Here is a 15070-nt window from a genome sequence, read left to right as displayed (position 1 = left end):
TATTTATTTATTAAAGAATCCTAAAAACTGACGAAAAGGAAGTGCTGAGAAGCCCTTTTAACCCGCCTCCCGCTCTCCCCATCGCAAGTTCCACCCCTTCGCTACGTCTACTGAGTGGACTGTTTTACCTCGAGATAAGCCGTCCGCCGGGTTCTGCTCTGAAGCTACATAACACCACTTTGCTCTTATACCGTGCGAGCGCAAAACTCTGTCGATGGCGTCAGCATCCTTCACCAAAGCTTGTGAATGTGTGTTTCCTTTTTGCAAAATATGCATGACGGTTGTATTGTCCACGGGAATATCCACGGGACCGTGTAGATTTGTTTTAAAACCGCGTAAAGCGAGATGAACTGCTCGTGCCTCCGCTTGAGATATCATATGGGGTGTGCGTTCCCACGCACCGCCCGCGGCCAAAACTCCCCTGAATCTTTGAATAACAGCGCCCCCCATCCGTACATGGAGGCGTCAGTGCCGAGTGTTGCCGTGGAGGGCAACTTTTGTGGAGGATGAACCGGGTCGTTCATTAACAATGTGTTGAGCCAACTTTGTCCGATGTCCTTTGCAGTTGGTGATAAATTTGCCGGGTCTTGTGGCCGTATTAATCCTCGATTTAAACGAGATAAACGTCGACGTACGATTTTCAAGAAGAAATAATAAGGGAAAAGAGCTGCACCTCTTACCCCACCCGCATACAGCATACACGAAACTGTGCTATCCAGTTCTTCGACTGTCGTCTTTTCCAGTGAAGGAGCCTGCTGCAATCTCTGTATTGTTTTATCACTTAAAGTCACCGTGTTTTCTTTGTGATTGAAACGTACGCCTATGAAATCATATTCTTTAGTGTTGAGTTTCTGTTCTCCAATGGTGGTGCCGCATTGTTGCATGTTCTTTCGAATTTTCTTTCCCCAAGCATCCACCTTCTGATGTGGACCACTTATTCGGATGTTATCAATCCATACATGTATGTGTAAACCTTCTGGTGTTGCATATTGTGGCAATACCAATTCTGGATCTCCAGCCAAAACTCTTGTAATGGTATTTAAAATCTCAGGACCACATTTATAGCCCATGGGAAGGCGAGTGAACTCAACGAGTTCACCTGATTCCGTGCGGCAACGGAAACTTGCGCGTGTGTTTACTGGTAAGGCCACCTGGAAAAAGGATGCCTTTAAATCAAATAATGTTGCCGTTTCATCGTAAACCACATCCAGATACTTTGAAATATGCGCGAGAGGAACATCGGCCTCATAATCATCCTTGTCATTCTTTTCTCTCGGCCACGCAATAAAACGTCTTCTTTGTCCGGAGGGTTTGCCCTCCACCACCGCAAACGGAACCACCCAACCTTTAGCTGGATGCGATGAAGCTGTACAAATAATTCCTGCTTCCTTCATACGCTGCGCATCAGCGTTATTAATTCGTAAGTTGGATTCAAGCCGTTTGGCGTATAATTCGGGTTTCTGCATAATGTGCCACACCTCATCCCAATGCCTCCTGGCCTTATGGTTGAGGCGGTCTCTTATCCATTGGGTGGAAAGTGTGCCTACGTCTATTTGTTGCAACGGTAATTGTGTTTCGTCTTCTTTTGTCGCCACACTGTTTCGGTGTGATCGTTGCAGTATATTATGCCCTTTGAAAGGGGCGCAGAAATGTTGCGTTGTCAATTCTGGTAATTCCCATTTTTCTGTGGCCCATTTTTCCAAGTCTCTTACATCAATGATGTCAAGTATGCGGACTTGTTTATTGTTGCGGCCCAATGGCCTAAGTATCGCACCGTGCTGCGTGGGAGTTCCATGGGATCTGAATGTTTCCCTAACTGTGTTAGTAATCGTGGATCGAGATCGTGTTCGATCACTGCAGCTGCGGCGTGTGCTAGCGCTCCTCTCTTTATGGAGTGAGCTGTCATTCCGTACGGTCGAAGGATATTCTCCATGTCTTTCGTAGTTGGCGTCGTTAACTTTTCGTCGCTTGTCATTCCTTTTACGGTTTCCTTGACGCGTCGTGCGCCCGCACCTGCGATTGCCACGTATCTTGCTGCTCTGTGAGGGTCGCTCTTGAATGTTTTGGCAGTGCCGCCCAATCCACTATTATGGCATTGGGATCTTGATTGCGTGGCACGAAATTTTGTTTCTGGAGTTGTGCTATTTCTCCCCATCGGCTGGCTGTAACCCACGCCAGTCGCAGTGCCACCCAATCTTTTTCCTTTGTCAGAGTAACGATTATCATATCCAATTCCCATCTTAACATAGGGCGTGCCCGTTTTAACGGGTCCTGTGCCGCCGTCTTCTGTAAACCCATTAGAAACATTCGAGTGGGTGTTCTGGGCGATGCTAGCATGGTAATTAGGGTACGCGTGTATTGGATCGCGCTGCTCTTTGCCAGTTGTAAACTTACTATAAAAAGTGGAATTTTTTCCTTTTGTACCTCTAAATTGTGTTTTACCACGAACTCTATGAAGCGCCGCAGTATTGAACCCCTCTGTTCCCATTTTGTGCGGGTCCACATGTGTTTTGCGATGCGGTTGGCCTCTGATGCCAACGCCGCGGTGTACGGGTCGTGAGAGCGCGCTGGAATTAAAGTTATATCGTTTATGGATTTTGTCCCTGGAGGGAGTGTATCGGATGAGAAAACCTCTTGTAATTGTTGTCGTGTTGCGTGTTGATCTTGTATATTGCCTGTTATAATCTTCTGTGTAACTGTTTGAATATTTGTTCGAAAGAAAACCACGGTGTTGAGGAGATGCGACCAGTCTTGCGTCCTAACGTTCTTTTGGTATCCTATTTGCCCGGGCCCCGGTATTCACTGTTTCCGTGGCCGGTAATCGTTTTTTGGTTTAAATGGTTCTCTGTACGCGTCTACACAGCACGTCGTGCCGTAATGTCCGATGCGACCGCATCTGAAACACCGAGCCTTACTCGGCGGTGGTAATGACTGTTTCCGTTTTACCTTATTCACGGCTTGCGCGATTGAATCTTCCTTTTGCCAAGGCTCTTCATAAGCTTCTCGTAGTGCGGTTATCTTCACGCCTGGGTGATCTTTTGCAGCCTGAATTAGTCAGAGGTGTGTATATACCTGTCATCCCATATGGACGAGCTGCTCTGAAATCCCCTCGTTACGAAAGGAGTCCAGCCATTGTATGAACATATCCCATGCATCTTGATAAAAAGGACCGGGATTAACCGGTCTGGGAAAAAGTTGCCGATAAGCCGCCACAACTTCCGTTGGTGATGTATCCATCAAAAATTCCATCAGTCCATCAAAGGTCCGTATTTTTTCTATAGGTCGGCTGCTTTCGAGCCACGTTGGTTGGCGGCGTTCCTGGATTCCCCGAAGGCCCAACTTCGGGTGTTCCTCATTTTCCGGCAAATCGGGCGCTGGTTTCCCTGCCCAGCCTGTTATATTTCTACCTTGCGGTGGTGATATCTTTGGTTCCTTAGTTTCACCCGGAACAGACGGTTGTTCCGTTTGATTGTAGTTTTCCAGCGCTGATTTTAATTGCGCTTGTGTGGCAGCATGCTGATTTTGCAGCTGTCGTAGTTCTTCAAGCGTTTGGTTTAATTGTGTGTGAGATGCTGCCAGTAGGGCTTGCGTGTTAGCCTGTTGATGCATCTGTGCCAGTTGATTTTGTAATTCCTGGAGTTGTATATTAGCGGTTTGCTTTGCCCGAAAAGCTTCGTGTTCTAACTGTGCTCGGGCGCTGTTATATTCTTGATGAAGCCTTAGAGCTTGCTCTCCCAGTGCGGCCCATTCCGCCCCGAATAAGTTATTTGTCGTCTCGAAAATTTGTAGAAAATTTTGATTTCGAGGCATTATAAAACCAATAATGGACGGGCACACGGATTCCCAGTCCATAAAGTTGTTTGGTCCCATTTTTAATTTGAGAGTACCACCGTCTAAAGTTAGAGTACTGTCAACATGAAAAGTGTGCTGCGGCACATCCGCAGGTCTCAAATCAAAGGAAAATTCTAATGGACCATATCGGCGCACAAAATCCTTGAAAGCCTTAGTGCAAATTCTTCACTCTAGTGGTGTATAAGGCTGAAATGGTTGTCGCGAGCTTACTTACCTTAAAAACCTACTATTTTCTTTTCAGAAACTTACTATTGACACACTGTTGGGAATAAAAAGAAGTAAAAAATTCCCAGTAGTTAAACCCATACAAGATATAAAAGTCGGTAAGACTCGATCATTCTTATCGCAAGCTGACGAAAAATGAAGCCAATAAAGACACTAGGAAAAAAAAAAATAAATAGGGAAAAATAGAAACATTACGTCAGACGATGAAAAGAAGAGAAAAATTGTTAGGAAAAAAACATTATCTACTGTTGATTATTAATTTTCTCGCCATTACTGCTATGACAGTTCTCGTCATCCGTTTCGTCATCCTCAGAGCGGATATCGCTACGTGGGCCTCCACGAACCACTCGCAGTGACAACTTCATAATTAGGGCAAACCAATATAGATGAAGTCCCTGAAGTATCACTTGTAGAAGAAGGGCCAAAAACCAGCTGTTCACAGTAAGAATGCGTATTTTTACTTGAAATAAAAGTGTCGCCAATGCCAAATATGGCAAACAAACAAGTCGGAAAAAGAAAAAAAACAAAATGAAGGCAACAAAACAAAATATCATTACTCCCTCACTGAAAATAAACCTGTAGAGAAAGGATCTTGGGGGCTCGGTAATAGTAATACCAGCTGATGTTAACTTTGCAGCCTTTTGTTGCCGTAATGTGGCTGCGTTCACAACATAGTTCAGAGACTTACTTACGGCAAGCAGAATATCACTGGCATCGTGGATGAAAAGCACGTAGACACCAAAACGATGCTCATAGCTGCAATGCGAAATCACTATCAAGGTTACGGTTACAATATGGTGAATCAAATACTCAAAGAAGTCTGAACGTTTCATATCATGCTCCAAAAACATTGAAACACTCTCTGACAGGTAAAATCCAAGGCCGTAGCAATAGTAATGCATTAGCTTAGGTTCTGGGTTGTATGGGTGTGGGGTGAGAAAACTGATACAGTTTGCTTCATTCACAGGGAGTCCGAACCAGGGTTTGTCCCATTGCACATAATAACCAAAAGCAGTAGAGAGGGTATAGAACAAGGCTAGCCATGCCTGGTTTTGGAACTTCTTCAGTTTGATGCGTTGACCCTTATTTAAATATATTTCTGAAACGCCATCGCGTAAATTCCTATGGTGGCGTTTTGGCACCACCACCCGTAAGTACAGGCCAAGCCCTGAAAGTTGTTCTTGACAGAAGATGCGTAGAAAGATAAATGCAACAGCCCACAGTATACACGGAAGCAATTGCGGCAGTACAGTAACATCCCAGCCGAATCCTCCCCAGCCGTTGAGGTGTTTCTGCAGTGAAAAGGGGTTTGTCACGAGCCACCAGAGTTCTTCGCTTGTGAAGGTGAGATTGTTGGAGAGCAGGTCTTTTGCGGGGTCTCCGGTGTGGTTGTAGTATGAGACGAATCCATACTCCCTCGCCCGCTCCAACGACATTGCATAGACGTCTGGCATTAATTCCGTTCTGCTGATGACATTTGAGTCTATCATCTTCGCCAGAGTGCCAGAGAAGATGTGTTTTCCTTAACCCTTACTAAGCAGCCCCACATGAGTGGAAGAAAGGAGAAAAAAATAGAAAAATAGAGAGATGGAGTTGGAAATGTACATATTGGAGTGAAGAGAAAGTTAACCACAGAAACGTCACAAGTGCATTATCATTATTATTATTATTATTATTATTATTATTATTATTATTATTATTATTATTATTATTATTATTATTAGATTAAAGAATAAAACAGTAATAAAAGGCAAAAGTATCCTCCATTGTATTTTCACCATTATTGGCTTTTTCGTTTTCTATTGGTATGGGTATAGCTAAATTCTCTCCAAATTATTAGAGACAAAGATGCACAATCTTCGTCGTTTCTCTACAACATGAATGCATATGTTTATTCGTGTTCCCCAAGAAAAGAAAGAGAGTGTATACAACATAAGGGAAATATCCCCTCAAAGAAAGAAGGAAAGAAACAAACAAACAAAATCAAGCAGTGACCAGTACAAGCGTGGAATCTCCTTTACCATTATCTTTCTCTCTCCTTCTCTGTTTGTCTCTTTCTCTTTCTTGCTTTTCCTCCCACACCGCACACACACACACATCTCTACACCGTTTCAGAGACCACTGTTGCGAGTGCACTTGGGGCAAATAGTTTCAGCCACTGCAGAGAACGTGGTGGAGGGCCTTGTGCCGCATAACACAATTGCCACCCATACACCCACGCAAAGGCACTACCAAGACGTAAATAATCTTCTACACTTGCGGCAATGAAAAACAACTCTTCATGAGCATTCGCATGCAATTGTGGGGATGGGGATGGGGATGATGTAGATGCTACTGTTGGTACTGTTGTGGGTTGTAATAATAATAATGGAGAAGAAGATGATAATGTTGAATTGATAGAAGACGCAGATGTTCCATTTTCTATATTTCCCTCTTGTGGAAATGGAATTCGACCCCATACTTCAGGAGTTTCATTTACTTGCGCCAAACCAACCACACGGGCTGCGGCTTTTGAACAGACATAAACAAGGAGTATCTCACACGCCTCACCACCGTAAAATGAGGGAATGTCTGATTTAGTGGTGTTGTTTTGGTTTACAGACTTGCGGAGTAAAGTATACGGGGTGTAGGGTGAGAGTAGAAATAGGCGTAAGGGTGGAATAGATGATGTATTTTCTTTTATACTTGTAACCGTTTCACGACTTCCTTCTTTTTCTTGGGTACTATAGAATTGGCTTTCAGACAAGCGACGACGTGCGCATCGCATCTTTGCCTGATGTGAGACAACTTCTGTTCGCTCTACAATGTCATTAATAGCATTAATGCAGATGGAGGTAAGAGGTTGTAGAGCATATGATGCTGATGATGATGATCTACACTGTATATTATTATTGTTAATACTATTAGTAGTGGATTCGGAGATTCCAAAATCTGGCGGCGTAGGTGTGAGAGCACCAATGAGAGAAAACGGCTGTGAGACATCTGCCAAACCCACATCAGACAATAAAGTAATAAGTACATCCGGCAGCGATGGGAGAATCGGAGACTTTTGCGATTCTACAGAGGATTGTTTCCAGCGTTGACTCCACGCCTCTGCAGAACGCATGTACATTTGACGATATTTAGATGATGATGATGTTGATGTTGTTGTTGCCCCATCCACACGTTGAAGTATATCATCCATGGCATTTGGACTAATAATATCATCCAGTGGCTTACACCGTAATTTCTTTTCACTACCGCTGTTGTTGCTGCTGCTGTTTTGAAGGAAAAAGAAGGAAAGTCCATACTTTTGTATGAGTTTCTTTGTTGTACATATGAATAGTGCAGATGCTGGTCCTGTGGGAGATATAACCGTAGGAACACAGTTAAGTTTTCTCTTTTTTCGTTCTTTTTCGTACATGGCTATTATTTTATTATCCATATGTCGTTTTTGTAAAACTCTAGTAGTAAGAAAAGGGGAAACAAAAAAAGAAGGAAATAATCAAAATAAATAAATACATAAATAAAGGAATATAAACGTATAGAAACAAAAAAGAAAGAGGACAAAAAAAAGAGAAAAATATCCTAATCGTAAGTTTGAATCGAAGAAAAGAAAAAAAAGACGATTCTGAAAAATAATAAAAAAGCAAGACATCATTTATGACTCAAGTGCAATAAAAACAAATAGTCATCTTTGCAAATATTTACTATATTACAAGGGTTTCACGCCTTGTATACAAACCGTTGCTTCTGATCAGGGTCACGCTCAAGATACTCTTTTTCAATAAGTTGTTCCAATGCCATTTTAAAGTCGCCGCTTTGAAGCTGAAACTGCTGAATAGACTGCTGTGTGAGGGAAAAGAGTTCATCATAGGAACAGGAACGCAGACTTTTCATTTGCTTTATAATAGAAACCTGTATACGTGCGAGGCGAGATTGATGAATCTCATTATCTATTTTTCCATTCTTGCCTGAGACCATCGCCACACGTAGTAGTGGACGTGGAAACCGGTAGTGGGACTGTCGTGAAGTAAAGTCCGCATTTAAACACAGAGAATTATTATTATTATTATTATTATTATTATTATTATTATTATTATTATTATTATCCTTCCCTGGTAGTAATTTAAAGAAACCATCGGTGATTAATTTTCGCAGTTCCCTATGAAGTACATTCAGCTCTTTCCCTATTTTCTCTGCCAGTAATGCCCACGTCGTACCCATCTTTCCCGCCTCACCAAGAATACTAAAAATAGTAAAAAGTTCTAATGATCCGGTGAATGTTTTCCCACCTTTTGGGAATGCCACTGTGAAGGTGATACTTTCTAGAGAAGTTTTAAGCCAAACAAGACGACGTCTATTATGATGATTGACGTGATAAAATGCCGTAAAGTGATCCATCGCACTTTGCAGGGATAATGGTACTGCAGAGAGATTGGGATACGCGGGCCACGCAAGCCATGAGAGAAAACGAAGATGAAGTTTCACATCACTTCCAATACGTTTTTCTTTTGCTTTTTCTTCTTCTAATTGTAATTGCAATTGTTGTTGATTATAGGCTTCTTGTATATTATCTGTAGTTCCAATATCATTGCACATTTGAATCAGTTGCGATACCTCATCACGCTCCAGTGGGCATAGTTCCAGGAGATATTTACAAACAACAATTTCCTTCTGCAGTTTCTCACGTAATATAGATACGGCATCGTTATCACTATCACGTGGTTCACGATCTGTGGCAAGTAATAATAAGCGAGATGTGAGAAGTTCCTTATACACGCGTAGAAATTTATCTGGTGATGATATACTTAATGCCAATCGTACTATAGAAAGTAATTCATCATCATTGCGTAGTTGTAGTGATAACGACAATGGTATAGCCCGTCCAGCACGTCGTACCTCAGTACTTTGACATGCACCATAAATAAGGTATATGTGAATACTATCAAGAAGGAAATCAATAAGTGTATTTATATCACTCTTCTGGTTATTATTATTATTATTATTATTATTATTATTATTATTATTATTATTATTATTATTAAAGGCATTCTTCACACTACTGTAGAAACAACCTTCACCAGTGCGTATACTATTATTATTGTTGTCATTATTAGTGGTGGTGTTTCTATTAATAAGATACGACTTTAAACGTCCAATATTACACAAACGATCAAACACCAATTCCATACGCAGAAGATAGCGTAGAAGCCGCGGCCATCGATCTTCATTAGAGATATTTATATGCGTCAAAAGATGATTTACCGTATGTGAGAGATTCTTATCCAGTAGTTCTCTACAAATGTCTGACATTACAACGTATCCAATATCCATTGGAATACTATTTGGGAGTGGTGGACCAATACCCAAATCATTCCAGAAACTAAATGTCCGCCTACGTGGAAGTTCAAGGTATTTCATACTATTAGCAATTTCAAACAATTGCGTGAGTGGGCCTTGTTCTGTAATAGGTGTTTTTTTAATTGATGATGGCTCGTGATCATTATCGGGTGTCGTGATTAATACATTCTCTTCATTATTAGATGACTCAATATTAAATAAATCATCAAACACTGGGATAAGTATTTTTGAAAGCAAATGAAAGAGATAAAGTTGACGCAAATTAACCTGGACCTTTTGAGATTCATTCACTGAAACAATGTTATTGTTATTGCTATTCTTATTACTATTGTCAATCTCCCATAGGTATATGAGTTGCAGAAGAATAACCTTTACTAGTGTTTTATCTGGAAATGGAAGTCCTAATATTATAGAGACTTGATATTCCCAGTACTGTGGCCATGTGATAAGAAGAAACGTTTGACGGGCTTCATTACTTATATTGGGATCAATTAATGCTAATAACATTTCTCGCGGGAATAGCTGTTGACATCCAAGTATGACACCTCTAAGAATGGCCAGCATAGCAATTTCTTCTTCATGATTCTTATCTAATGTAAAGAGTTGAATAAGTGTATAAATATCTTTAATAGATGTTAAGAGAGACCCCTGTTCTTGTTCTTTTTGTTGGTTTTGATCCTTTTGATCACTACAAGAATCATGATATACATCTCGATTTGTGTTTCTGGTATACAATGATGTATGTAAACCATGCATAGACTTTAAACTGTATTGTAGATAGTCCATTAATAAGTGTTGTAGTAATTTAATCATATCGGTGTTATTACAGCTATTCGCTATAGCATCTTTCAGCACTTGATCAAGTTCCTCTTTATTCTTTATATATTCTTTCTCTCCAAAGAGAAAGTACACAAGTCTTGGAAGACGACGTATGGCCTCACACAACTCCACTGCCTGATGAACAGCACGTAAAACGCTTTCATCTTTATTTTCCTCTTCCTGTTGATTGTTATTTCTATTCCCAACTCCATTATTATTCATATATCGATCCATTTCACGGAATTCATATATAACCAATCCCTTTACCCAATACCGCAGGAGATCCCGAATATCATACACCCAACCAAGGGATTTATATATAATGTCATACCACTTTAGTTGTTGCTCTCGAATTGTGATGAGGGCATTTACTTTACGGGGTTTCAACAGCACCTCAAGATTGAGTGTTACTGTGAAGAGTTCACGTAGAAGTGGGAATTTCTCTAATAGAGTAGAGGAAGATGTCATGGGTGTTGTGGGAGAAGATGTGTTAAGCACACAATTGTCGTTATTACTATTGTTATTGTTATTATTATTAATGTCCACCGAGGCATACACTTCTCTTAGGCGAGCAGCAATAAGAGAGGTATCGGAGTTCACATATAAAGTATTCACTGACATATTATGATTTACGGATAATACTATCACACTTACTACGGTGTAATAAAGTAAGAAAAAATAATATATATATATATAGAAAGAGAGAGAGACAGAGACAGAAAGAAAAGAGAAATGGGAAGGATTCAGTAGACGTAGTAGAAATAATATCAGATCAAAGGATATCCATTTTACTCTTGTGTATACTATTTAGTTCGTATTTATTTTCCTTCGGGTTTAAAGTCAGGAGAGTGAACAGCATTGCAATACTACAATTCCGTTGGTGAGTTTAGCGCAAAGGCAGAATACAGTATCTTTACTGTATCAAAAAAAAAAGAAAAAAACGAAAAAAAGGCGAATATAAAAACCAAAAAAAGGGACATTAAAACAAGTAACTAATAGCCTAAAAAATAGGGTGATAAACAAATAAACACAAACACACAGGCAAAAAACGTGAAAGAAAACACGTTCTCATTTATAACAGTCAGGTTCCCGACACTCTTTATCGCATATAGACATATATGGATATATAAATGCACCCCCTTTCTTACTCCTTATTTCCACCATTTCTCCTTCTTCTTCTTCTTAATTCTTTTCCCCTTGTTATGTACTCAATTGATTAGCGTCACTACTACTACTATGATGACCATCAACTGGCAAAAGTCCATTCCTTCCAGGTTGCTCCAATAATGGTGTATGACCCAAAGAAACTGCAAATGGATCATGAAAGGTTGGTGCGGCTGTGGCCACAGATACCCCAAGAAGTGGTGGACGTGACATATCATCACTATCATGATCCAACTGCGATGTTAATTCCCAACCAGCACTAACAACAAACACATGAGGATCTATCCCACTACGTACACTACCACCACCGTAAGGAAAATTTTGTACTGTATGGAGAGATTGCTGAGGCGGTGGAAGTATACTCATGAGCATATTTAAATTCATGGACGTACCATTGGTGTTGTCATATACACTTGGTGTTATTCCCACTCTTTCTGTTTTTTCTGATATTGTTATTACCGTTGTAGTTGTTTGTTGGGGTGTGGGTTGCGTATCCATATATCCCTGTATATTATTATTATTATTATTATTATTATTATTATTATTATCAGAAAACAAAACAGTACTACCACTACCATTAAACCCTTGTCCTTCTGGATGTTCCATCACTGCCACAGATTCTTTTTTAAACTCTCTATTCATATCTGTATGTAATGCCATATCCTCAGGGGATTCCCCTGTGTACATGGCATGTCCATACACCAAAAAAACCATCATTTCGCACCTTATTCTTCTTATTAGATCTCATTAACCCAACTGGACTACTAATGACATGCGATAATGTCATGGTGGAATCTAATCCCCTTTCCATCGTTTGTACAGGTGATTGCGGACGACTGAAATTCCCAAAACTCCCTACATTTGGTATCGCCCCACCACTACCAGGCGGTCGTAGTAGTTGTTGTTCCTCCACTGTTAAATGCTGCTGCTGAAGAAGAGGAAGAGAATGATGTTGATTATTTTGATTATGTTGATGTTGATGGATCCCAGCGGATGATGGGCTAAGACTGCGTGTGAGACTTGCTGGTGTGGGTGTAAAGGCAGAACGGGGCATGCGGTAAATAACACCCCCACGCGGTCGAGCCACCGGCGGTTGTATTTCCTCTCCATTTACCACAACTCCAACAACCGCACATTCCCGCACGACTCGCATTTCTTCTGGTTCCTCCAACGGTTTCTGCCGCAGTGCTACAGGGTCAATATCACTACTTGTACTACTACTACTTCTAATTCTTCTGCTACTACTGGTATTACTACTATTAGCACTATTACTCCTGTGACCGTTATTACGATTATTATTATTATTATTATTATTATTATTATTATTATTATTATTATTATTATTATTATTATTATTATTACCCTCAGCATCATAAATCTCGTAGTTGCTCTTGTTGTTTATACGATGTCTAGTATTCCTCCGTTGGTCTGGTGTGGCCGCCTCACTTTGGCGTTGCCAGGGGAATGAAACTCCCTCTAACGTCACACTCTGCGTTGAGAAACTTTGTTGTCGCTGTCGGATCAACAATCGCCGGCGTGCGAGGATAAACGATACCACACAAAGGCAAATACCAACAATGACAAAAATAACGAAAAAAGGAGCCATAGCTGCAATAAAAGAGCCAAAGTTCTTCTTTTTTCTCTACTTCTAAAAGGCAAGAGAACACGCCCTAAAATCGAATATTTCGACTTTTCAGTGTAATAGCAAATATTGTTAAACCAGTGTGTGTCTCTGGTTGGATGGGTCAAACTAACGCAGGGGTGCAACAAACACTTCCAACAAAAAAAAGCAGGAAAAGGAGGAACATTCACAGAAGAAAAAAAAAGAAGTACAGCGATTGAACACAACAAAATCCATTTCATCCTACCAGAAACAAAAGCCAGCAAGGAAGACAAAATCTTCTGAAAAGTAGTCACCAATAAAACAAAAAAAAAAAGACAAAAGAACATAAAAAACGAAACCAAACGAAAATAGAAAGTAAAAACACACATCCTTCACACCACGTCGTTGCAGGGTCCCAACATCTCAATGCTAATACTTATCAGGGAAAAGCAGTAGTGGAAATCGTTCGCACACAAAAAACAAAAAATCGCAAAACAAAACAACATTAACACCAATAAACAATGCTAATACAGAGCATGAAAGCAAACGGTCCCTCACACACCTGCAACAAACACAGAGAAAGGAGTAAAACAAGAAATACAAGGTAAAAACACCAAAATGAAAACAACTGAACAAATAAGCTAATCACAGCAACAAGAACAAACACTCTGAGTTATTACCTAAACCACACAAGCTCTGCCCCGAAGCCACAAATCCAGCATATGCTAATAGAAAGGGGATCACGAAATATTGGAAAAAAAAGAAAAACAAATACAACATCTTTCGCCATCAGTTAGTTGGTCTCCCGGGATCGTCAAAACTCACACCATCCCTTCGCTTCAACAGCGGTGTTAGAATCCACTCCAGTGTCTCCATGTTGCTCCGCCGCTCCCGGTGACGCTGCTCATCTCTTTCCTCATTTTCCTGGTTCTCTTCATGGTCATCGAGAATATACACAACCTCCATATTGGCGGGGTTCAACGTATACGGCAGACCCTTCCCATACACCTGCTCCGCATCAGGCAGCTCCTCTCTCTCCGCCCTTCTCTTCTCTTCTGCCTCTCTCTCCTCCTCCTCATCCAGCTGCTGAAGCTCCTCCCACAGCTCATCAACTACTGAAACTCGTCGTTCCGCGGCATCATCGGCTCGCTGCCGTTGCTGCCGCTCCTGCTGCTGCATATCATGCAATATGTGGAGTAGCGTGGGCCCAGGCAATGCGTCTGGTGGCCGGCCATGTGCCCGCACTTCTTCCACGAATTCTGTCACTGTCACTGCAGTGCCGTTATCAAGCTGCATCGTTGGGCGTTCAGGAGCATCAGGCATGCGTGTTCGTTGACGGCGCAATCGGCGGTCTACCAATATTTCTCTTCCATGTGCCTCCGTGGCGAGTGGAACACCTTCGCATGCAGCACCACGAGCCACGACACGCTCCACTGCACGGTGGAGCAATTGCTGTCGTGAGCGCAGACGCTCCTCTTCGCGTGACAATGCACGATGGAGTTCTTGTCGACGTTCTTCATTCCACAAACGATTCCAGCGACGTAGCCCACGCGCGAAGAGAATCATAGCGATGGTAAGCAGAGCGAGTAGTACGAACGTTACGATAAGAATAATTGTACTGGAGTCGAACATAATTCGCTATAGTCTTCTTTTGATACGTGCCCCTACCCTGCTGTGGTTGGATACCGTTGTACCAGTGTGGGGGATAGGGTTTGGCTCTGAGGTGCCCGTTGCAGATATGTCGTACGCCTGATTGCTCTGAAGCTCAATGGCAAGAGACAAAAAACAACGTGCTTTGGGGCAAAAATAATAGAAAGAAAGATAAGGAAGAAGTCAATAAAGGCATCCATGGAGAAGAGATATCTCAGTCAGAAAACGAGTACAAGTCATCATTTTCATTTATTAGTGTGAAGGTTACTTCTCTACCACTTTTCTTGCTAACACAAACTGAGGATGTTTTGGGTTCAGTATGGACGGGGTTAAGTCACGGTAAACACAATAAGAAATACGTAAAAACAACAATAAAAAAAAGCAATTCTATTAAATTGTTCCACAATGTAGGGT

The 15070-nt window shown here is 41.3% G+C and overlaps 6 protein-coding genes across 6 annotated transcripts; all 6 read right to left on the bottom strand.

Annotated features, from left to right (window-relative positions):
• Nucleotides 1–4319: 4319 nt before the first annotated feature.
• LSM04_009465 (TRAM/LAG1/CLN8 homology domain) lies at nucleotides 4320–5567 on the bottom strand (the record flags this gene model as incomplete). Its single annotated transcript, XM_067330475.1, has 1 exon — nucleotides 4320–5567. The coding sequence occupies one exon, from the start codon at nucleotides 5565–5567 to the stop codon at nucleotides 4320–4322; it is 1248 nt and encodes a 415-aa protein (XP_067194659.1).
• Nucleotides 5568–6178: 611 nt separating this feature from the next.
• On the bottom strand, nucleotides 6179–7480 carry LSM04_000561 (uncharacterized protein; the record flags this gene model as incomplete). Its single annotated transcript, XM_067330474.1, has 1 exon — nucleotides 6179–7480. One exon carries the CDS (start codon nucleotides 7478–7480, stop codon nucleotides 6179–6181), a length of 1302 nt encoding a protein of 433 aa, XP_067194456.1.
• A 302-nt stretch (nucleotides 7481–7782) lies between these two features.
• On the bottom strand, nucleotides 7783–10860 carry LSM04_007214 (Cullin protein; the record flags this gene model as incomplete). The annotated part of the gene is made up of 1 exon (XM_067330473.1): nucleotides 7783–10860. The coding sequence occupies one exon, from the start codon at nucleotides 10858–10860 to the stop codon at nucleotides 7783–7785; it is 3078 nt and encodes a 1025-aa protein (XP_067194606.1).
• Nucleotides 10861–11439: 579 nt separating this feature from the next.
• LSM04_003903 (uncharacterized protein) lies at nucleotides 11440–12063 on the bottom strand (the record flags this gene model as incomplete). The annotated part of the gene is made up of 1 exon (XM_067330472.1): nucleotides 11440–12063. One exon carries the CDS (start codon nucleotides 12061–12063, stop codon nucleotides 11440–11442), a length of 624 nt encoding a protein of 207 aa, XP_067194538.1.
• A 4-nt stretch (nucleotides 12064–12067) lies between these two features.
• LSM04_005470 (uncharacterized protein) lies at nucleotides 12068–13009 on the bottom strand (the record flags this gene model as incomplete). Its single annotated transcript, XM_067330471.1, has 1 exon — nucleotides 12068–13009. One exon carries the CDS (start codon nucleotides 13007–13009, stop codon nucleotides 12068–12070), a length of 942 nt encoding a protein of 313 aa, XP_067194565.1.
• Nucleotides 13010–13795: 786 nt separating this feature from the next.
• On the bottom strand, nucleotides 13796–14638 carry LSM04_003557 (uncharacterized protein; the record flags this gene model as incomplete). The annotated part of the gene is made up of 1 exon (XM_067330469.1): nucleotides 13796–14638. The coding sequence occupies one exon, from the start codon at nucleotides 14636–14638 to the stop codon at nucleotides 13796–13798; it is 843 nt and encodes a 280-aa protein (XP_067194527.1).
• Between the last annotated feature and the right edge of the window lie 432 nt (nucleotides 14639–15070).

This window comes from Trypanosoma melophagium (genome assembly GCF_022059095.1).
Source record: "Trypanosoma melophagium isolate St. Kilda chromosome Unknown ctg11segment0, whole genome shotgun sequence".
In the NCBI taxonomy this organism is placed as follows: domain Eukaryota; phylum Euglenozoa; class Kinetoplastea; order Trypanosomatida; family Trypanosomatidae; genus Trypanosoma; species Trypanosoma melophagium.
The sequence above is the reverse complement of the archived record's forward strand: the minus strand, read 5'-3'. Positions and strand labels throughout refer to the sequence as shown.